Raw genomic sequence first — 25,037 nt, 5'->3', positions numbered from 1 at the left:
TTCTCTTGTATCTCTTCTTAATTTTTTACTTTTATTTTAATGGGGTATAGCCGATTAGCAAACAATGTTGTGATTGTTTCAGGTAAATGTTGAAGGGACTCGGCCATATATATACATGTATCCATTCTCCCCCCAAACTCCACACCCATCCAGACTGCCACATAACATTTAGCGGAGTTCCCTGTGCTATAAGTATATCCTTGCTGGTTATACATTTTATATACAGCAGTGTGTAGATGTCCATCCCAAACTCCCAAACTATCCCTTCCTCCCAGTCTTCTCCTCAGCAACTGTAAGTTCATTTTCTTCTTGTGTATTTCTTGAGTCTTTCTTTACATCCCTTCCTTACCATCATTGTTTTGATGAAGCTCAGATTATCTTCCCTCAATCAAGGACGGCAGGCTCCTCACTGATGTGTCTTCTTGTAGATGTGTCTCATTATGGATCTGTCCTCATGTGTACAGCAGGACAAGGGCATTTCCTTCCTGAAAGTCCCTTGGGGCTCTCCATCATGTCCTGCATGGAGTCTAAACTCCTCGCCATAGAGTTTAAACTGAGGTATAAAAGTCATGCATGGGCTTCCCTGGTAGCTCACCGGATACAGAATCTACCTGCAATGCAGGAGACCCCAGTTCGATTCCTGGGTCAGAAAGATCCCCTGGGGAAGGGATAGGCTACCCACTCTACTATTCTTGGGTTTCCCATGTGGCTCAGTCAGTAAAGAATCTGCCTGCAATGCAAGAGACCTGGGTTCAATCCCTGATTTGGGAAGATCCCCTGGAGGAGGGCATGGCAACCTACTCCAGTATTCTTGCCTGGAGAATCCCCAAGGACAGGGGAGCCTGGGAAGCTACAGTCCATGGAGTCACAAAGAGTTGGACATGACTGAGCACCTAAGCACACAAAAGTGTCATGCGGCTGGCATGGTGTGCACCTTGCCTTTGGAATCTGATCCCAGCCCTGTTCTCCCTCCCACTCACTGTTTGAAAATACCAAATAATTCTCTTTCTGCAGACATGTTCAGTTCTTTCCCTATGTGCCTCCTGCATGCTGCTCCCTCTACCTGGAATGACCACTTTACCTCCATTTGATTAGATTAGCAAAAATGTAAAGATTCATACTGTCCACCCTTGACTCGGGTGGGGAAAGTAATTTGGAAATAGCTATCAACATTTTTTAAAATGCTTTTTTGATGTAGTAATTCTACTGTTTGGACTCTATCCTAGAGGAATAGTTATATTATACCTACTGTCTTAGTCTGTTCAGGCTGCTATACTTCCCTGGTGGCCCTGGTAAAGAATCTGCCTGCCAGACCGGAGACCCAGGTTTGATCCCTGGGATGGGAACATCCCCTAGAGAAGAGAGTGGCTACCCGCTCGAATATTCTTGCCTGGGAAATCCCGTGGACAGTCTCTTTCATAACAACACTGATACCATGGGCTATGGCTCCATCTTCGTGATATGATCACTTCCCAAAGGCCCCCACCTTCAAGTAGCATCACACTGGGGATTAGGTTTCAACATATGAATCTGGGGAGAACACAAGCGTTCAATCTATAGCACATATGCAAGGAGGCATATATATTGGTTCTTCATTGCAGCACTGTTTTAATGGGTAAAATCAGATGCAAGCTACATGTTAAATAATAAAGAAGTTTAAAAATCACTGTACAGCTTATCTACTCTATAGGACAGTGGGAACATTGCATGATTATTAAGAGCATTTAATAGTCTGTGCAACATTCAGAACAAAAAATATAGTCTATGGGAAACTTTATCATTAAGGTTATTAAGTAAAAAAGCATGCATCTACTGGTATGCAATAACAGCCCTCACTTCTGTTGAAAATAATTTAAAATACAAAAGCATAGAATTGAATCTACACATATATCTGAATAAAAATAGGAAAAGCTCTGGGAGAAAAAAAAACATGGTACATCATTAATAGTCATTATTTCAGAAGCAATGGGTGTCGCTGGGAGAAGTTGAGAGTGGCTTATTACTTTTAGTCTGTATAATGATGTACCTTTACACTTCCATATAATTTCTGTGTATATATGGATTTACATGGGGAAAATGCTTAAACCTTAATATAAGCTGAAATAGGGAGAAAGATCGAATAGAATTGGAGAGAAGATAAACTGTGCATTAAAGAACAAAATTATCAATAGTCTTTATTTTTTCTGTTCTGAAAAATTTTGAAAATATAGCAAAATATCATAGATCAACAAGCACCGGCTGGAATTAACAGTTGTAGACGTATTGTCATATTTGCTTTGGATTTCTTTTAAATAAAGTCTGGCAGAAGAAGCTGGAGTTCCTTTGATTTCCTTTTTTACTCAGAGTTAATCTTTGTTATATGTTTGCTGTATACCATTGTGGCTCAGAATTTTATAATTTCACTGTGTACATATAGATTACGTGTATCTATGTCTATGGTTATTATGTTCTGGTGAACATTTAATTTACTGACAGTTTTTTTTTTCTCCTAAAAAAATTAAGGACTGTGTGAGTTGAGTTTTTCTAGGGACTGTACCAAAAAGTGAGATTGCTGATTTGCAAAGCATGCACACCTGTTTTGTTTTGTTTTCCCTCTAGATATTGCCAGATGTCTTTTCAAACTGGCTGTGTCAGTTTATATTCTCACTAGGGTATTTCATAGTTCCTATTTCTGAATCTCCTCAGCCAATTTCTGGTATTGCCATGCTTCAAATTTTGTTCTGTTCTGTAGATTATGAAATGTTAAGCTTATCACCAGTCCCTGAATGTTTTCTGAGCATCCAAGTCTGACAGGGCCCTTATGAGGGGGACACAAAGAGTCTTGATGAAGCCAGCGTCCTAAGGCACTTATTGCCTTTGAGTCATGAGATATTAGATAGCCCAGAACTAAATGCTACAGTCACAGGACAGGCTGTGATGCCTATAGAAGTTGAGAAACCATTTCTACAGACTAAAGAGTTGATTAGAAGTTTTTAGGAGGTGAATGGGAGCCTTCTTTGACAAATGAGTAGGAAGAGAGGCGAAGAGACAGGTGGCGTGGCTAAAATGAACGACATGCCAATTGTCCAACCATTTGTAATTGCCCTTGAAGCCTTAACCAGAAAGATATTAGTAGAACTTTCATCTTAAAGCTATTTAAAACTCATCACATATTTTTAAAAATATTTATTTAATTTTAATTGATTGATGATTGGTTTACAGTACTGGTTTGGTTTCTGTCATACATCAACATGAATTAACCATATGTGTACATACGTCCCCTCCCTCTTGAATCTCCCTCCTACCTCTCACCCATTGCCAACCCTCTAGGTTATTACAGAGCCCAGTTGGTGTTCCCTGAGTCATCCAGCAAGTTGCCATTGGCCATATATTTACATATATTAGTGTATGTGCATCCATGCAGGCTTCCTCTGTGGCTCAGCTGGTAAAGAATGCACCTGCAATGCAGGAGACCCCAGTTCAATTCCTGGGTTGGGAAGATCTGCTGGAGAAGGGATAGGCTGCTCACTTGGGCTTCCCTTATGGCTCAGCTGCTTAAGAATCCACGTGCAATGCGGGAGACCTGGGTTCAATCCTTGGGTTGGAAGGATCCCCTGGAGAAGAGAAAGGCTACCCATTTCAGTATTCTGGCCTGGAGAATTCCATGGACTGTATAGTCAGTCCATGGGGTTGCTAAGAGTTGGACACAACTGAGCAACTTTCACATTCCTGCATCCATGCTGCTCTCTCCATTTATCTCACCCTCTGCCTCTTCTCCCCACCCTTGGCCATATGTCTGTTCTCTGTGTCTGCATCTCCGTTGCTGTTCTGTGAACAGATTTGTCAGTACCATCCTTCTGGATTCCATTATATATGCATTAATATACTGTTTGTGTTTTTCTTTCTGACTTACTTCACTCTGTATACTAGGCTGTAGGTTTATCCACCTCATTAGAACTGACTCAGATGAATCATCATCACCTATTTTAAACTCATCATTTTACCGAGGAACACGTTGAGGCTTAGAAAAATGAGGTCAGCCTCTCAGTTATCCAAGTGTCAACAATAAAATAAGCAGGGGATTTGTTGGGTTATTTAACGTGGACATCCAGTTGACCTTCAACATGACTAGATGATGCAGGAGTCCAAGTGATGCCCCATGTTTTCTTCCTCTGTTTTGCTCTGCTTGACTGTGGTTAGTTTTGTTCTTGGTAGGCTCCCTCCTTGTTGAGGCGAAGGTAGTCCCTAGCTAATATGTTTTTTGTCCCTTTACAGCTTATGTTTCTACTGAAAACAATGTATGCTCATTCCCTTTATTTCTATATGCTTCCCCAAAGATACTCAAACTCCTACCATCTGGCCAGATAGTTACCAAGGCTAGCCTTTCTGATGAAGTCAGAACCATTTCAGTGATGGCTAAACTAAAGTAAGGAAAGTTCCTAGGAGAAAGGAATGCAGAGCGTGCAAATATACTATGGCTACTACATAGCCTGTGTGATATGTTGGCTGTTTGACACACATGATTGTAGTCAGGAGTTTAAATAGACTATAGAGGATATTCAGTGTGCGGTTGTTGTGTCCACAGATCCATGATTGCAACAGTTTTTATAGCAATGATTACGTTCATTTCAACAAACACCTTCTGAGTACCTTGGGATTGCTTGTCAAATAATAAAAGATAGATAAATATGTGTCTGTCCCCCGTGGCATTCCCAAACTTGGAAGTTTTAAGGGCAGGAGAGTTAGACGCATAAACGGTTGTAATGAGAAGAAAATGTGAGGGATATGCAAGGTGCTGAGACTGTTGTACAGTGAGGGAGACACCCTGGTATCACGGAAGACGTCACCATACAGGTGGTAGCTAAACATTTTATTTTGAGTGATAAATGGAGCAAAGAGTGGGATGCATTTCCAGGCAGAGGATGCCGGAGGAGCCAAAACAGAGAGATGGGAAACTGCAGAGGCACATGGTTTACTGAACTGCATCAGATTAGAGGATAGTCTCGGGGTTGGGGAGTAACCTGAGAGTTGGGGAAGGTGGAGATGAAGGAGTTGCCGATCCTACCATAGAGGATCCTAATGACTCTATGCTTCCTGTGGTAGGGAGTGAAAAGTACTGATTGTAAAGAAGCAGTCAGTCAGTCTGGTGTATGTCAAGGCCTGAAGCCTGAGCAACGTTTTATTTGTTTTTGTCTTTTAAATAGGAACATGGCCCTGGCACCAGTGGGTAGATGGAATTGCAGCAGGCAGACATTGAAGGCAGGGGTAGGGCTAGGGTTTCTAAAACTGTCCTCTTGTGATGTAAAGATTGTTTGAATTAGGATGTGAGGAAGTAAAAAATGTAAATTGAAAGATGAACTTTGTTGAGGCAGAATAATTCTAATAGTCTAAGAAATGCTTCGTTTCTGGGTGATGAAGAGGAAGACCTTACTCATTGAATGAGAGAAATAGTCAGGAGGAAGCTCTCCACTGGGAGAGATGAATATGATGACTTTCATTTTAGGTAATATGATATTGCAAATATAAAGTATTTTCATTTATATATGGATACTGTTTGTAAATTTTTCAATGCTGTTTAAAGTACCTGGATGCTTTTCAATTTTGTAAGTCTACACAGGGAAAAATAATCACACTCCATTATTTTTTCACAGAGAAACAACTATTTTATATACCTTTCAAATAATTTTTAAGCATCTTGCTAATGAAATTAAATGTTCCTGGGAATATGACCACTAGGTACTATTTCCTCATGACCCTAACCATAAATATAGTTCAGCATTTCCTCAAGTATTTTTCTTGGCATACTATAATCAGAGATGTTGCTACATACTATTGTGGAGAAGATTTTTAAATTATATATGCTTAGGAAACACTGAGTTAAGGAGGTTTCTGGAGTTAATGTAAGATTTTTCAGAGATTTTAGTGTACACTGTTAATGTATTTGCTGAGTTTGCAAGAGGAGGATGCATTTTTTTGTGAAACTCCTTTGACAGTTTTTTTGAGGAACACTTGGAACTAACATTCTAGAGCACACATTCAGAAATGCTGTGGTATTGGCCATTACCAACAAAATGAGAGAGTGTGAGTATGAGTAGCTACAAGTAGAATACAGAAATTAACATTTCGATACAAACCTGTTTTATCATACCAATTGTGCTTACACTGCTGTTCTTTAATATATGAAATCCATTGTTTTATTTTATATGGTTTTTTTTTTTTTTTTGGCTTAAGTGAAAATACTCTGAGACTACAATTGTAGGGAAATAGTATAAAGTCCTGAAGAGCCATCGAAGACCATGGGTTGGCTGCCTCTGCGCTGGAGTTGGTGATAGAATAAATCCACAAATGATTGCCTCCTTAGAATAAATTAGGGATAACATCTAAATTCCAAATGGTTTTCTCCATTTTGTGACACATGCTTCAAGGCTCTTTTCTCCTGAATCCCTTGTCATTTCATATGTATTCAGAGAATTCAGTTCAGCCCAGCCTACATTTCTGTTCTGTGCAAAGCACTGTCAAGAGTGCAAATTTATTTCAAGATTAGCTTCACATATATAATGTGCTCAATAAATATTTATTCAACTAATGGATTGTGTTATTCTTTAATGATCTAGTTCTGCAAAGAGGCATCTCAATTATGGTTCTGAATTCTTAACCATATTCTCTCAGAGGTCTTTCTTCCTTCATTTTCATAGGGTAGCATTACCTGAACAAGACAACCAACAATGTCATCTTCTGTAACCTGGTTCTTTCATTATATTATTTGGAATTTACCCTAGGGGAGTCAATGTTACAGACAATATTAAATGAAGATGAAGCCAACATCTTATTCTTTTCTGGCATCTGGCTTTCCTTTATGTGTTTCCCTCAAGTGTTATATATTCACTTGTGGTATCCAAGGTTAGTTAAGTGGAAGAAACAACTCTACAGACAGAGAATTGGGGGTAGTCAAAAGAGCATGGGTGTTGGAATCAGAGTAGAATTTGGATTTCAGCTGAATCACTTAGTTGTTATTTGACTACACTCTGAGTCTTAACCTCTCAGCCTCGGTTACATCTGTAAAACTAGGGATCATGCTTACATTTTATGGGGACTGTAAGGAATATAAATAATAGTGTGAAAGCCCAGTCACATTAGAGATGCTAAATAAATGGCATCTATAATAATAGATATTTTTAGCATCTTTTCTCTCTACTGAGTAAGTTATTTTCAGTATTAATCACATGTGAAAGAAAGGCTGTGGGAAAGGAATATATACACTTGCATATCTTCACTTATTTTTGCTAGTGAAACAAAAATGAAATTAAACAAAATTTTACCTGAGTAAGTTCTTTAAACTACAGAATATTTAATTTCTTTCCATTTGCCATCCTTTGTGTCTCTAGATGTTGGTTATTTTGGGGCATAGTAGTTATCATAATTGTTGTTCAGTTGCTAAGTTGTGTCTGACTCTTTGTGACCTCATGGACTGCAGCATGCTAGGCTTCCCAGTCCTGCACTGTCTCCTGGAGTTTGCTCAAACTTATGTCCATTGCGGAGAAGGACGTGGCAACCCACTCCAGTATTCTTGCCTAGAGAATCCTGTGGACAGAGGAGCCTGGTGGACTGCTGACCATGGGGTCACACAGAGTCGAACATGATTGAAGCGACTTAGCACGCATGCATTCATTGGAGAAGGAAATGGCAATCCACTCCAGTGTTATTGCCTGGAGAATCCCAGGGATGGAGGAGCCTGGTGGGCTACTGTCTGTGGGGTCGCACAGAGTTGGACACGACTGAAGCAACTTAGCAGCAGCAGCAGCAGCATGTCCATTGAGTCGATGATGCCATCCCACCATCTCATCCTGTCTCACCCCCTTCTCTTCCTGCCCTCAGTGTTTGCCAGCATCAGGGTCTTTCCAGTGAGTCTGCTGTTCGTATCAGGTGGCCAAAGTGTTGGAGCTTCAGCTTCAGTATCAGTCATTCCAATGAATATTCAGAGTTGATTTCCTTTCATAATAACTCATTATTATTATACATAGTAATAATAATTTATAATTGTTAAACACACAGAGTATGCCAGACACAATTCTAGGTGTTTTATGTATTCTAACTCATTAAATCTTCAGAATAATCCCCTATGAAATAGTGACCTTTGTTATCCATATTTTGTAGTTGTGAAGCCTGAGACCCATAGAAATGAAGTCTAAAGTCATAGAGCTAGTAAATGGTCTATCCTCAGCTGAACTCAGGCTAATTGGCTTCAGAAGCCAGAGTCTCGTTCATTGTACTGCGTTGCCTTTCCTAGTGTAGCCTGTCACGACATGCATACAATTGCTGGTATCCAGATACACATGTGGTATATCCTTCCCTTAATGTCTATAATCAAAGATGACCAGCTCACCTCATATTTTACTTTGACGTCTTTAAAAATTATAATTTAGATTATATGCTTTAGCTTACATTTTTATAGGACTATTTCTAATTTTCCTTATAGATACTATTCTAAAATAATACTGAGCAAACTTTTGTCCTTGTATTGATGTTTTGAAATTCTTGTCTCCTAAAACAAAAGGTCTGTTTAATGAACATGACTATAGGAATCACTGTAGTCTCTCTAGTGGTAGCTTCATTGTGTCCATAAAGTGGATAAAAGGTCTAAGTTCAAATGCCTGTTTATATTCCCCAAAGACTATAATTTTACATTGTTCAAGCCAATCAGAGATGCGTGTTTAGGTTTGGAGTCTCAAACTATTTCTCTAAATTTAAGAATTGTGCAACATATGTCACTTGGTAATTATTTCTTGCTTCAATATCCATACCTAGTAAAAGAATACTTGGGACTATGTTTCCAATTTTACCCTACAGACACATTGAATAATGAAAAGCATGTAGGTATTCTTTATAAAGAAATATGCAAAATATCTTCCTTTTAAATGACTCATCTCTTGAATTAATTGGTTGTTCTTGTTTATTTTTGCATGTTTATATGGGGTTTGAAATCAGAGTAGAATTTAGATTTCAGCTGTTGTCTCTTAGCTAGTTGACTACAGTGAGATTCTTAACCGCAGCCTCAGTTACACCTGCAAAACTTGGAATCAAACTTACATTTTCTAACTTAAATCTTTGTTATTTGTCATATGTCAGTGCCCATTAAAAACCTTTCACTAGTGATCCAAGAGGTACTGTGAAATTTGAGATACTGTTCTCATCATCCAAATCAAATTTCAGACTTTCTGTAGGTCCTTTTTTGGTCTAATATTCTGTGTACTGAGCTTCTTCAGATAATGTATATGTATGTAGGACTCTAACTTTCAAGTTTTTTTTTCCAATCATTTTCAAGGGTTCCAGACTAACAGTGTTGTTTCTCAGAGTAAGAAGTTAGTTTGCATTTACACCCAGGGCTGATTCATGTCAGTGTGTGGCAAAAACCACTACAATATTGTAAAGTAATTAGCCTCCAATTAAAATAAATAAATTAAGTAAAAAAATAATGATGTACTCAATAAATGCTTAATATATTTGCCTTTCAAAAAAAATAAAAAGTTTGGCTTTGACTTTCTAGGATAGTTTTTAATCATCTAGGTTACTGATTTATCAACTGGTATAAACTGTGTGTCTGTGTGTTTAGGACTTATCCACAGTCCGTGGTAGAAATAGTTTTCTCTTCTCCACTAGTAGTGACTTGCCCATTGAATATGTAAACACATGCATAAGGCCAAGGGTACATTATTTGTTTTTCAGTATTTTCAAAAACATTTTTGGGAAGTATAACATATATAAAATGAAATGACCAAATCCTAAGTAAACAATTAATTTCCACATAATGAACACTAATATTCTGTATAAAGAACTGAAACATTACTTCCATCTCAGAGGTCCACATAACTTCCTCTTAAAAATATATTCTTTAAAATTAAGACATTTTCTCCTGGCTCTCGACACTGAAAATACTTGAAGTATTATTAATTTATTTTAAAGAGTGAATATAAAATTGGTTCAGTTAATTTGTATTAATAGGACTTAGCACAATAACTGATGAATAATGCTGCTTAATAATCACTCCTTAAATCTGTTGAATTTTTAGACTTAACATTGTTTAGGATTACTTTTTTCAATGTTCCCCAAATTACAAAGCAAGATTTAAAAATGTTTTCAGGAAATAGCTTCATCTGAAATTTTTATGAAGAGATGCTTAGTAAAATAAAGTAGCTTAAGATTTGGATTACTTAATTATTGCCTTGTAAAGCATTATTATTTTTCTATGGAAAGGAATGATGTTTTCTTTGTCGTATCTAAATATCCTTCCAATTGCATTCCCCAGGTATTTTCTCTGGTTTTTAAAATTATTAAAATAGACCATCCATTCTCTGCACCAAGTGTGCACTATTAGTAAAATTTTATATGTTCTGTCAGCAATTTGATGTGATAAAGCAATGGTTTTTCTGTAGTTCACACAGCACTGGGGCTCTGCAGAGCATCTCTGGGGGTTCTTTGATGTCTAGACAGTTTAAATTATGCCTGCTCCCCTGCCTCCAAATTTCACCCCGTTCTGCTTCAGGGGTTGTGGGAAATGAAAACAAGCCAGAAGGGTTCCACAACCCTACAGTCTAGGGAGGAAGACAAACAAATAGAAGAAGCTGTATATCTATCCTGGCAGGTGTATAGGGAAGGGCCTAGTTACAGGGCATGATAGAAAGAAAGGAACTGGGGGCAAATAGTGTCCTGATTGTTTATTTCTAATTATATTCCCAATATGGCGCTATCAATATATGAGCATTGTAGACAGAATGAAAACATTATGGAAGTGTAGGGAAGAAAGTGGAATTTACCTTTTACTCCAGTCCTGCAGAGTTTACAGCCAAATCTAAGAGTTTGGTGTGTTTCTTGTATGCTGTCTTATTTATTGAAATAGTGGGATGTAGAATTGCATTTTAAGCTGGAAAACTAACTTTTTTTTCCCTTTTTTCTTTGTTTTCTCTTTTTGTAAATTGGGATATCGCAATTCTTCCAATTCATCCTTTTAGAAAGTAAGTAACTTTTGAAATTTTAGAGATTTTTGAATTAAAATGTTGATGTGTTATTATTTCATATACAATATACACAGGCACATAGTCTATTCCAGAATTTTTTGCTTTCAGATTCTGACTTAGGCAATTAACTCGCATTGTGAGCAAATATTTTTTAATTTAAAAATAAGGAATATTACATAGAAGATGTCGATGCTCTCTAAGAATACAGACTTTTAACACATACTTGCCTCATCTTTTTTCATACCCACAATAAGACATTGTGTTTTTTAATATATACAGATATATAAATATATATTTATATCTTTCTTAAAGCTGGTCTAGGTACACTTGCTGAATCTATTTTTTCTGAATATTAAAATAATGGAAATACATTAATGAGACTTTTATTTATTCTTGTTCAATGGCAGTTACTTAGGACATTCACTTTTTCAGGGGAAGCAGTCCACAATTTCTAGACTCTGTGGAAATGTTGAGAATGATAGCAATAAGTAAAGGGTATGAAAGATTTTTAAAATTCACTTTCCTATGGATATGCAGTGGATGAAAGTTACCTTTCTTTCTTAAGCACTTCCTCTTTCAATGCTAAAGTTTTACAGTTTTTAAATGAATGGGCCATTTAATTTGATTTTTTTTCTATGAAGAAATGCAATTGATATGTTTAAAACTAAGTGACTAATCAGGCTGAGTAGTAAAATTTGCATTCAATTGCAAAATATTTTTAATTCTTCCGAAATGCAAATGTATAGTTTTAAAATAAAGTGGATTTCCTTTTTGTTTTGGGGAAAATTACAGTAGTCTTTGAGACTTTTGGATATCTGTGTCATGTGATTATAAATTATATATTTTAAAAATATTTCCACAGTAAATCTTGAATTTATTGAATTAATAAACAGTATAGTTTAATAATATATTCATATTCAACAGAGCTTATTATTTATATGAAACTGGGTATTATCACTTATGTTTGAAACAAGCATAGCCTTAAACAACTATTTAGTAGTCAGTTTATCTTCCACCATTATCTTTGGTTTACTGTACCTTTGAAAGAAAATGTAAATTATAGTGATATTAAATTAAGTTTATTCAGTATTTTTTAGTTGTCTTTAAATCTGTATTATTCTTCAAAATTCTAAATCTGAGTTCTTGAAATTGTGTGTATTAGGACCTTAGGAAAGAAGAACAGGAAGAATGTGTGTGAGGTTTGAAATGTGAACAATTAGTAGTATTAAGTATTTTTATATTTCAAAACCATCTACATTGTTTCATTTATATGTACAGAATTCTATTTTACTTGTAATGGTAACATTTTCTTGCCAGGTCCCTACAGAAAAATCTGTATTTCTGATAGTTTTGCCAAATTAAAGCTCCACAAATCTGGTATAATAATTCCCAGCTTCAAATTGCCTGTGCTTTTTCTGAAGAGAATAATGATAAAAAAAATATATTTTACAGTGTTCAGCGTAACATGTATAGCCTTGTTTATCTGAAATTTATTCATGGACAGCTATTTCTGGGAGATGGATGTATTTTACTTTATAAGGAATGCTTGGCTCACTTTACATATGAGCAGAACATCTTTTGTGAGGAAAAATAATGAAATGAGGTCTGTAGGCTTGTAGAAGCTTCGAGAGGAAAGCTATTACATAAACTCCCAGTTTTGTTTCCATGTGTACTTCGCTGTTCTGTGTTGTTCTGTGACCAAACTTATACTAGGGCGCTTGCTTCCTGTCAGACCAAATGGAAACGTACTGATGTGTTGGCATAGAGAAACTGTTTCCTAAATTAATAAAGTGTTCTTATTAGAATACTTATAAACCTTTATGACCATAGTGTGTATATATGCTGACTGGCTAGTAAGTGTGTTGTGGCAACTCAGCAAATTTGGCTTTTTTCATTTTATTGGTGAGCAGTCATAGTAAGCAAGAGATGGGACAATCTTGGTTTTTAGAACACTTTTAGTTTAGTCACATAAAAATATGTTTCTATCACAGAAATTCACTTCGAAACCTTGATATCCCAAAGGTTCTCTTGTCCAAGGATATCTTGGATTATATACCCAGAACCCCTAACTAGGTGAATGGGATGGGGAGTAGGGTTTCTAATCTGTATTGATTCAACCAAATATTGATCTTATAGCATATTAGGAAGTAAAGTATATATGGAAACATAAGTAAATGCAAGTAACAGTTCTACCTCTAAATTCTAGTATACAGAAATACCAGTTTACAAACAAAACACAAAAGAAGTTCTAAAGTTATCCCAGAAAATATATATGTATTATACATTTCATAAACATCTTTTTAATTATATGAATTCATTTCAGTGATGTTTGTACATATGTGTTTTGATATTTTAATCAATATTTAATACTGTTTAATTCCTTTAAAAAAAATCTGTTTTCACAGTTCAGTCACTTACTTTTTTACTGCAGAATATTATCATTAGCTGGGTAGGATTCCCAAACACATATTTTCTTTATTTGACAAATAAAGAGCTGAGGAAAGAATGTCACTGAAGGAGCACAGATATAGATTGTTATTTGGCCTTGTGAGAAGTGCAATCCCATGAGTAACTTAAATACTTGTAATTTTAAATCAGTTCTTCCCTGGTTTCTTATTATTCTTTTGTTGCTTTTCAACCTATAGGATGGAGCTGTCCTTGAACTTGGTTTATTTGATCATTCAAGTGCAACCATCAACTTGTCTGTAATATTTAAAACCTGAGGCTTCATGGTATTATTTGCAAAATAACACCACATAAACGTTTGGGCTTTGGTTTCTTTGAAATATAGTGTTGGTTGCTTTATGAATAAAAGCATAATTTCAATTCAGGAGACTTTTTGCCTGAAGCCTATAAGACAGATGCATCTGATTAACTTTGGCGAAACTGGACTGGCCTGTTATTGTAATGTAGATGTTTTCGGGGTTGGGAGGATATTTTAAAAAGGCATGCAAGAGGGTCTTTTTTTTTTTTTTCCCTAAGAGACTGAGAACGGTTTTGCCCCAGAAACTGCGTCTCAGACTGCTTCATTTTTTGCACACTTTTATTTTCTAGTGGAACTTCTCCATTAGCCTGTCTGAATGCAATGCTTCACACTAACACGCGAATCGGGGATGGAACATTCTTCAAAATCCCTGGGAAGTCAGGCCTCTATGCTCTCAAAGTAAGTTGGACTGTTCTGCATATTATGTCTGTTATTACTATGTATCATTCCTTTATTCAGACATGTGAAGGTAAACAAAATTAGATTTGGGTGAGGGATAGAATGATCCCTTTGCCTTTTAAATGTTTTCAGATGTCTTAAAAATGATTTCATATTAAGAATAAACAATGACATTCTTCTTTAAAGAAAGCATATCTGTGGTTTCACTCTAACATATAGTAATGGAAAATGGTTGTGGCTTCCTTGAAATTCTTGATTCTTAAAAATTTACATGGAGGACCGCCATGGTTCATCAGCCAAAAGTTTTAAGATGATCACAGTTGCCAAAAAACTATTTGACTTGATGATTACACATTGATATACCAGCTTCACACCTGTATGTCTGTCTTTTATAAAAATAAGAAATGTACCCATTCCTCTTGAAAATTTGCTGTTTTAAATGTTATTCAGATTTGAAAGAAACAGTGATCTCTGGGAAGTTTTAATAAAAGCTTTTACTCATATGAGAAGAACAGAGAAATTAAAAGCTTCAGATAACCAAGTCTTAATGATTTTAGTGTAATTTCCATTTACATCTGGAATGGAAATGCCATGTAAGATGCCAAATTCCAGAGGACAAAAGCTGATACAAATGGCTGCATAACTTAGAACATGCAAAATCAGTGTATTTTCTTATAAATTAAAAAAAGTATCAGCTTTAGTAAATGAGGGGTTACGTTTAAAATTCATTAATTTCCTTTGAGAAGTTTCTTCTGTTTTATTTTCAATGGTAAAAGTTATACCTGGCCAAGAAGTGGGGATTCTTTCTCAGCTCTTAAGCATCAGGCTCTTGTTCTGTGTATGTGTTTCAGAAAATAATACAGGTTAATCAAATGACTTGTATTATTTATTATTTTTTGTAGCTACTTGGGGATTAATTTATGGTTACATCCAAGTTGTAAAGCCATTTTCTAAAATGACAGTAGAATTGAGAAAAACAGAAACAACATATGGCAAAAAGAAACTTTGTCTTTTGTGTAGATTTTAAAGGTTATCTCCCCCAAAAATCAACTATGGCAGTGTGCTTTTCCCAGTAATCCACCCCCCTCCAAGGAGTGGTTTTACATAAAAAATAAATCAGTAATGCAATTTAAAATCACAAATAACTTTGATAATTCCTTAGGGCTCTGGAAGTATTTTGAGTGTTTTCTGTTGCTAATACATCTCCATAAATCATTATTTTTAAAATAATGTAGAAAGAGGAGTCGTCATGCTCAGCTGATGGAACTTTGGATTTAGGCTGTGAGTCTGAACTGGATGGCTCAGAGATGGCGGAGGCCAATGCCAATGGGGAAGGAAATGGAGGTAAGTGTGGCAGATATCAAGATAGAAATCCTGTTCTCTTCAAGGTTATGTAGAGTTCCAATAACTTGCTAAATTGAGTTCCCTACCAGTATTGATACAATTTTAAGTTTTGCCACCATTTATCATTAAACAATTTTAAAGGTTAGCACCTAAGAAAAGTATTCAGTTGTTTGCTTTTTGTTTTATTTTGCTTTTTAATAGTATGGATTTCCCTGCATAGTACTCTTGAGTGTTATCATTATATTTCTTGTGCAAGGTGAGAGACTTACTGCGGTTTGCTGTGGTTTTATCCTTATGTGAGGCTTGAGACGGCTGATGTTTGGTTTCTGATTGTGCTGATTTTTCCTGTGAACTCAAGTAGTTTTATAATAACTTTGTTCCTAGGTTTGTCTTTAATAAATTAAGCTTAATGTTAACATTCCTCACAGTGAAACAGGAACCAAATGAGTTATATTCTTATGAAATGCTTTTGAAAAGTGAACAACCCTTCTGGAATTCTAAGGGGGCATTTTCCACTTGAATTCTGTCCATGTGGATTCATTTTTAACTTTCTCAAGACATTTGCATTATAATCTGTTGGTGTATGTAATTTCTGTACTGCAGTTTTGGCAAACCTTTGCTCCACAAAAGCTGCTGTTCTTTTCTATTTTTTTAACCTAACTCACTGGTCCCCCAAGTGGACCCAGATCATGATTTGAGAGGAAGACTGTGTCATTAAAGTCTGTGTTGGTGGACTCATAGAAATCAGTAAATTACCGTTAAACAAACAAACCTTAAAGGATCCTTGCAGAAATATCGTATTTCAGTAATAGCCCAAAGCCATTCATTTCATTAATGGTCGTAGGAGTCCCTTTGTATTCTGACTAGCCACTCCTGCCCTTTAAACTGGTGTCTTTCTGATAGTCCCCTAGAGGCTGATTTTGCTCCAGCGCCATCTGACCTGTAGCCAAGGTGCTGAATTATTATAGGAAACAGATTCTTGTCTTAGTAAAATGACTGAAATCAGCTTTGTAGACTTTTTTTTTTTAGACCAGCTTTCATTTAATTTGATGTCCTTATTCCTCCTGCACCTTTTGAAAACTCAGCTAACCCCACCACTATTATGGTAGTGCTGTGAACTTTGGCAGGTCCTTGTGTTTAGAAAGAGAACAGAGCAGACATGCATGACAATTTCTGGATTTCTGGAAGGGCTAGTGAATGGGGCACACCCTTCTCCTTCAGTAGCTGAATGGGAATCTTATTGGGTCCTCTTGCTGTACTGCATGCTTGCATGAACACTTGCATCCTCCCTGTCTCTCCCACCTACTTTCTGTTAATGTATATCAACATGTATATTGAGTTTCTGCTATGTGCCGAGTGCTGTCCTCAACATTATAGTTGTTGCAGTTAAAAAGAGGAACAAAAAGAGACCTCTCATGGATTTTATATTGGTAGAGAGACAGACAATAAGCAAGATAAGTATGTGAACTTTACAGCTTATTTAGTGCTGACAAGTGTTATGGGGCAAAATCAATTAAATAATGAGATAAGAATGAGAGAGAAGTACATCTGAGAAAAGACCCAAGGGAATGAGGGAACAGGCATTTGATGGGAGAGAGTTCTAGACAGAAGCAGCAGCAATTATAAAGGCCTTAAAGCAGGAGAGTGCCTGGAATGTTCCAGAAACATTAGGCCAGTGTGGTTGGAGTCCAGAGTGAGCAAGGGAGAAGATGGTAAGATACAGTTACAGAGAAGTTTTGGAGTGCCATGACACAAAATTTTGTTTTGAGTGAGATGTTAAACCACTGCAGGGTTTTGAGCTAGAAGGACAATGATCTCAGGCCTTAGTAGGATCACTAAGTACAAAAATACATATATAAGAGAACAAGGACAAAAACGGGGAGACAAGTTAGAAAGGTTTGGTGTAATCTAGATAAGAGATGATGGGAGTTTGAATAACAGGAGTAGCAATGAATATGATGAAAAGTAATTGAATTCTAGGGTAGACCCAATTGGAACTGCTGAAATTAGTGTAGTTATGAGATAAAGAGGAGAAGGCAGTGGCACCCCACTCCAGTACTCTTGCCTGGAAAATCCCATGGACGGGGGAGCCTGGTAGGCTGCAGTCCATGGGGTCGCTAAGAGTCAGACATGACTGAGCGACTTCACTTTCACTTTTCACTTTCATGCATTGGAGAAGGAAATGGCAACCCACTCCAGTGTTCTTACCTGGAGAATCCCAGGGACGGGGGAGCCTGGTGGGCTGCTGTCCATGGGGTCACAGAGTCGGACATGACTGAAGTGACTTAGCAGCAGCAGCATGAGGTAAAGAAAGGAGTTGGAGATGACTTCAGAGTTTTGAGTGCCAGCAAGTAGAACTATTTTCTTTAACTTAGATGGAATACTTGCAAGAGTTTGGGGTGGGGGATGTTGGCAAAGGAGCTCAGCGTAGGACATATTAAACATGAAGTTAATTTTCAGCATCCAAGTGAATATGTTACATAACTGGACTTATCTGTCTTAGATTAATGGGAAAGGCTTTGCTGGAAATATACATTTGAAAGTGGTCAGTTTATAGATGAGGTTTAAAGATAAGAGACTGGATGAAATCACCAAGAAATTGAAGGCAGATAGAAAAGAGGAGAGGCTCAAAGACTGAGCTTAGGGTACTTGAAATTTAAGAGGTAGGAGAGATTATAGGAACCAGCAAATGAGACAGAGGATAAGTGGACGGACAACTTATGTTGTCTGTTCTGAAAACAAAGTGAAGAAAGTGTGTCTGGGGAGGATGTAACTCAAATGTGTCAATTGCTCTCTATGTGTCAACTTAAAATGAAGGCCGAGAAGAAAACATTGGATTTAGTTTTGTGAGGTTATTGACAATGACTGTTTTTATCATACGGTAAGACCACAAGCACGAATGGAGTAATGTTCAAGAGAATGGGAGAACAGAAATTGGGAGACCCCGAGTGTAGTCAATTCTCTCAAGGATTTTTGAGATAAAGGGAAGGAGTGAAATGGGGAAATGGCTGCAAGAGAAAGTGGAAGAAAGGAAAGTTTTCTGAATATGAGAGATAAATGTGAGAACAATCATATACTGCTGGGAAGAAATCCAGTTGAAGAGGTTTCGATGAGCAAGGTGTCCCGTTGCCATATATGTGATTGGATGAGAGGGAAGGAGATTAAACAGATGAAGAGATTGGCACTCTTCAGGAGTATTGACTGGTGCTGTAAGAAAGCAATAGGAAAAATGAGGGTGCTGGATAGAAATGAAGGTAGGTGAGTATGTGGGGAGGGGCTGCACAAGTTCACTTCCTAATGCTCCATTTTTCTTAGTGAAATAGGAAATAAGTTCTTCAGCCACGGGTGAAGATGGAGAGGTAGCTCTGTAGATCTAAGGAGAAGATAGAAAAAATGTTTGTCTTGGGTCTGACATCATTACGGACAGTTCTGAGATGGCTGATCCTGAATTTAATGTGAGAACAGCTAGCGTGTTTGTGCATTTTTCTCCGGTCATGTTCATGACCACTCTGTGAGTGCAGAGTAGACAACGATGTTGAAAGGGACCAGAGCTGGGGTTTTTCCAGGGGTGAATGATGAAGCCAGAGAGGGACGCAGGAATTGAGGGTGCATGACGTGGAGCATTAAGATCATCTCTGTGGAATTTAAACTGATTGTGGAGGTTGAACAAAGGCACATTTGTGTGAGGAATGGCATGAAGGAGGAGGTGGAGGTCTCTTTAGGGAAGAAGAATTGTTTGATTTGGTGTTGAAGAGGAAATGAGTTAGAAGGGTAGGTGCTGTAAGAGTGGGATATATGAAATTGAGGTTATAGTTGTTGTCGTTCAGTTGCTAAATCATGTCTAACTCTTTGCTACCCAACAGTAGCCCGCCAAGCTCCTCTGTCCATGAGATTTCCCAGTCAAGAATGCTGGAGTGGGTTGCCATTTCCTTCTCCAAGGGATCTTCCCAACTCAGGGATCGAATCCCCATCTCCTGCATTGGCAGGCAGATTCTTTACCCCTGAGCCACCAGGGAAGCCCCTGAACTTGAGGTTAGGGTGGATTATGGGAGGTGTGTCTGAGCTGAGAAGAAAGAGGGAGGGGAGGTTGAAGGCTGTTACGAATGGTTAGGTAGTGTGGGCCCTCTTCAGAGTTCCTGGCCAAGGTGAGCGTCAGTGACTGAAATTGAGCAGCCCTTCCTTTGCCCAACTTCCTGTCATGAGATGGAGCAGGGTCAACGTGGAGGAAATATTGTCTTTTCTTATCCGCACAAGGATGTTGTAAAGGCTGGTGGTAGCCCTTCCATGAAATGGTAGAGAATCATCTGGGTGGATATTGAAACAGACAGTTAGGATAGAACTAGCATTGAAAGGGTGTGATATTTAGGAGCTAAAATCTTCCAGAGATGAAAGGGAGTAACCCAGGAGTTGGTAGATAATTACAGTAAGGAGGAACAGTCTGTTGACAACCGACTGTTGGAGATACAATGCTGGAGGCGTTTAAGGAGCAGGAAGGAGCATAGAGGTCACATGTCCCATTTTCAGGCCCAGCAATACAAGATGTGTGGGAAAGACACAGGCTGCTACCTGAGAAGGTTCCAGGGGAAGTAGTGTCCATGGGCGAGGGCCAGGTCAATCAGATTTTGCTAATGACTAATCCTAAATTTCAGAAGAAAGAGTGGGAGGGTTTTAGTGGCTCTGAAGGGGTCCAGGGCAGGGTGAAAGCACTTAGGCAATAATTAAACCACAACAGGGATAAGCAAACTCCACTAATTTGAAATGTGAATGAGTACTTCACCAAAGAGCACACACCCACACATCTCCAGCTAATGGGGACCAAAACTGGATTTCCTGGTCTCTCCTTTGAAGTTGTACTAACGAAATTGCTCTGAGAAATCACTGAAAGAATGGTAAATAGCTTATTTCCTTGAGTGTTCCTTGACTTGCCCACTTTTACATCTTATTGCAAACCACAATTGCTTCTTGTAGAACGAGTGTGTTCCCTATCTATATGAATACCATATACTTCTGTGTACAGTCCGTTAACCCCAGGATAGATTTTCAAACCTTGATACTGAAAATATGTTGAGTGCTCACAACGCCTATCCTTTGTGAACTGTGTACATGTAGACTGATCAATGCTGACAGCACTCCTGTGAGCTAGTCAGACTTCCTAGGCTCTGTTGCTGTATTTTAATTGAATTTTTCTATTTTTGATTTTTATTTTGTTTATATTTTTAATTTAATTTTTATTTTTATTTTATTTTTTTTTTTTACCAGTAAGAAAACAAACTTAGAGGTTCAGTGCTTCATTCGGGTGGCATGCTCAGGTTGATGTGAGTGACCCCCAAAACCAGGCTCTGACCACTCTGTGACTCTGCCTGGAACCTTAGGGAACACTCTTAGCCCGGGAGTCACTGGTGCAGTTTAGCTTTGCAACAGTTGTCCAGCTCTGTTCTGATGCTAAACTTGAGAATTTGACAAGGAGGAACCACCGGCTTATCCAAATGAAGGAGTGGGCTACCACATGATTTCTTACAAATCAGTAATAAATGCCATGAACCTGAACTGGTTTAGATGATTTCCTTACTTACTCTATTTCTAATAGGTGTTTGAACCAGCAGTTAGAACGGATATAATTTCCACACTTCTTACAGCTGTACAAATACGCTTTGAAAATATAATGAGAGAGGGAAGGTGGGGAAGTGTGGGGTTGTGGGGGCCATGAGGGGAGAGGACAGGGGGAGAGGAGGGTCCCACCATCTGCTTTTTAAATCTTTATTCTCTTCTCCTTTTCCCATTCCTCCTTTGGGATATGAAAGAGTGAATAGTATTGAAGTGAATAATAACTATCAATTGGTAAGATACCCTTGTGACAGTCCTGAGCCTCTGCTACCATAGAGTTATTTCAGATGAACAGAGATTAGTTGACATGTGTTACACCACTAAAGGGAAACTCAGAAAAGTATTTGAAAAGAAAGCGCTTTACAAAAGCTGGTAACCAGAAAGAAGTCTTGTAGCTTGATTCCAGTGACGTGTGAATCTGTAGATAAAGATAATAACAGTAACACTTTTGCTTTCTACTTGCAGTCCGTTGGCCAGCAAAACAGATTTGTTTTTAAATGATAGACACTTCGCCAAGGTATTTTGTTTTAAAGTCTGGTTTGTTTTTTTTACACTATGGCAAAGGTAATATATTCTCAATTCTAGAATTAACAAGACACAAAACTAGAGCTGTGCATTAGGTTTCTTTGACTCCTAAACAGTTTTTCAAGTTAATAAGAATTAGAGACTCAAGAAAGTAAACTCTTCACATTTTACAGGCTTAGCTCAAGAGGTGAAAGAGTGATTTAGGAGAATCACTTGATATATACATCTTTGTTGACAACCCATGACCATTTATGTCTGTATAAGTATAGATCTGTGTCACCCAAAGAAAATATTTAGAATTTTGTGGACTATTTAGTCTGAGATTTATGCTTATGTTTGTGTCTGAGTTGCTTTCTGAACATAATACATTTGTATATTATGAGTTTGCTTACACATATTAAGTTGACTTACAGTACATGGCTGGCTGTGGAAACCATACATATTTTATAGAAATGATACCATCAGTAGATCATCTTCACCTCCTTTCCCTTCTGTTTATAAATTGTTATTAACAAGATAAAAAATGAGCTTCTGTTTTTGTGGCCCTAATATATTTCATGTTTAAAATCCAAAGCAGCCGTCCTATTTAATCTTTTAAAATAAGGAAACTGGAGAATGTACAATTTTCATCCATAGAGATCAAAAAAGGTTTGGCTTGTTATTAACCCTAATGGCTTTCAGGGAGGAAGCAGCACTCTAGCTGGAGAATTAGTATTTTCAAAGTCTCTATTTAAGGAAAAAGATTATAGAGAACACACATCCTATGTTTTAGTCCTCAGATCCCGGGGTGAATAATGATTCCAGCGTTCGCAGAATTTTATGTGGTCCCTTTTCATTATTCCTTATGGCCAGTTTTATAAGCGGGTTTCTGATTGTATGATTCTTGGCAGAGTCATGTTAACTTAATGAAACATTATTCAGCTCACTCTTTGTTTGCGTTGGCTCAGAGGCCACAGTTTGAGGGGCCTTTTTTTCAAAAGTGAAAAGTGCTTTAAAATGGCCTGAAGTGTGTGGATAGGATCTCAGTTGAGACATCAATTACAGCCAGATGAGCAGCTTCCTGGAGGAAGGGAGAAGGGTACTAATGAAGGTTCGGCGCCCTCTGGGAGTAGTCACACTGACAGTTTATCCCTGGCAGTTTTATTCAAGGGGTGGGAAAGGAGAATGTGTGCACCCTGGAGCTGTGAAGTTCAAGTAACTTTTGAAGAGGTCGCCCAGCAATTGGGTGTCTCTGCTTGCGGTGGTATTGGTCTGGAGTTGCTGGGCTTTTTTCGGGAGCTTGTCTGTGACTGCTCACATGTGATTTTACATCAGATGACACATGAGCCGCCTTTGTGTTCATCATCCATCTCTCCCTGACAGCCATTCCTGAGAATCTTGTAGGAGGGAAGGAATTCTTTCAGTGACTGTGTCAGGTCCCCTGATTTTTCTCAGGTTGAGCGAATTTGTCTTTTATCCAACGTCTGCATTATTGTTAACAGCTTTGTTGGCTCCTAGAGACACCTGTTCTACATTGGTGGCCCAGGGAAACTTAAGTATGTGAAAATGTTGTTTTAGTTACACATGGAAGAAAAACAGAGGAAAAAGAGTACTCTTCACAGTCAGAAATGACCATTGGCAGGATAGAAAACTTCCTCTGCCCACTCTTTCTCATTCTCCTTTCTTTCATCCCAGCCCACAGCCTTCACAGTTCAGGGGAAGTATGAGGGACTTCAGAGGTTCACGCAGGCCTGGATCCTCTCTCATGTCAGCTTTTTTACTTAAACCAGTCAATTCAAGTAGACATTATTCTAATAGTAAATGCCCAGAGGGATGGGAATCCCACAGTCTTCTTTATATTTGTGTCTCTGTGTTTTTGATAACCTTTACAGTCAAGAATTTTTTCCTTATGCTGAAATCTCTGGAGCTTTTAATTAAACCAGTTTTCTCCTCCCCCCCCCCACCTCTGATGATGGAGAACAGCTGGGCATCATCTTAACTCCCACCCCCTTCATCTTAACTTCTCCAAATAACTTATCCCAGCTCTTTCAAACATGACTTATAGATACTATTTTCCATTTCTTTTACCCATTAGGGACCTCTTTTTCTTACATATTTCCCCTTGAACCCTGAACTTTGTTCTTGTGTAAATGGATTTTGGTCAATTTTAACAGTCCAAGAGTCATGGAGTTAAAAAAAAAAGTTTTTAAGTGTAGATAAAGTGACCCATTTAAGTGTACTTTCCCCTCTTTTCTTGTTCAAGGAGAGAAATATTTCATAATATAGAGATAAAGATTGGAAATAGAGTACGATCTCATGATAAAAGCAAAGTCCCTCTCAAATAAAACCAAAATTAAATGTATTCTCCCAATTACTCATCCCAAAGAGTCAGATTTCTTCTTGATTGATATAGTTTGTGATTGATAGAGAGGAACAAAGAATCCGTGCTTTTAAAATGAAGTACTTTTTTCAGTCATGTCAGATAATCCATCCTTTCTTTTTTCTCTAAAGTGACAGTGTATAACCATTTCTCAAACAGTTAACCATCTGTTTGTCTAACTCCTTTTCTTATTCACTGGAGTTATGCTTTATATGTTGAAGTATGAAGTCATTAGTAGTGCCCATGAATGAAGCACTTATCCTTGGCCTATACCAACCTTTTAATGATATTCTTTCTGGCTGCTTTTTTCTATTTCTCATTTTCTAGATGGGTTGCTGTATTTCGGAGCAGATATTTCAGGAACTTGCTGCCATGTAGATCACAGGTGTTGTGGGTATAAGAGAAATAGCTTCTAATTACCCCCCACATACAAAAAGCAGCTTATTGTGTTATTTTCCATAATTCTAAGGGGATTCTGTATCGGTTCTATGATAGGAGGGATTAGGTGGTTAAAGGCTGGTACCTGTAGGATATGTTGGAAAAGGAAATGGCAACGCACTCCAGTATTCTTGCCTGGAAAATCCCATGGACAGAGGACCCTGGTAGGCTACAGTCCATGGGGTCTCAAAGAGTCAGACATGACTGAGCGACTTAACTTTATAGGATGTGTATGCTTTTTCTATTAAATATTATTATTTCTGGTTTTGTTTCTCTTATCTGAGTTTCTTGTCTAGATATGCTATGCTAAGTCACTTCAGTCATGTCCGACTCTGTGCGACCCTAGAGATGGCAGCCCACCAGGCTCCCCCATCCCTGGGATTCTCCAGGCAAGAACACTGGAGTGGGTTGCCATTTCCTTCTCCAATGCATGAAAGTGAAAAGTGAAAGTGAAGTCGCTCATTCGTGTCCGACTCTTATCGACCCCATGGACTGCAGCCCACCAGGCTCCTCCATCCATGGGATTTTCCAGGCAAGAGTACTGGAGTGGGGTGCCATTGCCTTCTCCGTGTCTAGATATACAGAGGTACTAATCCAACTAAAATGTCCTGGT

The 25,037-nt window shown here is 37.9% G+C and overlaps 1 protein-coding gene across 5 annotated transcripts in view; it reads left to right on the top strand.

Moving 5' to 3' along the window:
- ASXL3 (ASXL transcriptional regulator 3) overlaps nucleotides 1-25,037 on the top strand; it is a 196,951-nt gene that overhangs the window by 58,317 nt on the left and 113,597 nt on the right. For all 5 annotated transcript variants that reach the window (XM_059881015.1, XM_024984461.1, XM_059881016.1 and 2 more), the window contains exons 3-4: nucleotides 14,046-14,154; nucleotides 15,390-15,498. In XM_059881015.1, the coding sequence (XP_059736998.1) occupies nucleotides 14,046-14,154; nucleotides 15,390-15,498 (218 nt within the window). The remainder of the gene's footprint in view (nucleotides 1-14,045; nucleotides 14,155-15,389; nucleotides 15,499-25,037) is intronic.

The sequence above is a fragment of the Bos taurus genome, chromosome 24, assembly GCF_002263795.3.
Source record: "Bos taurus isolate L1 Dominette 01449 registration number 42190680 breed Hereford chromosome 24, ARS-UCD2.0, whole genome shotgun sequence".
NCBI classification, from domain to species: Eukaryota; Metazoa; Chordata; class Mammalia; order Artiodactyla; family Bovidae; genus Bos; species Bos taurus.
This window is presented reverse-complemented; position numbering and strand designations above follow the sequence as displayed.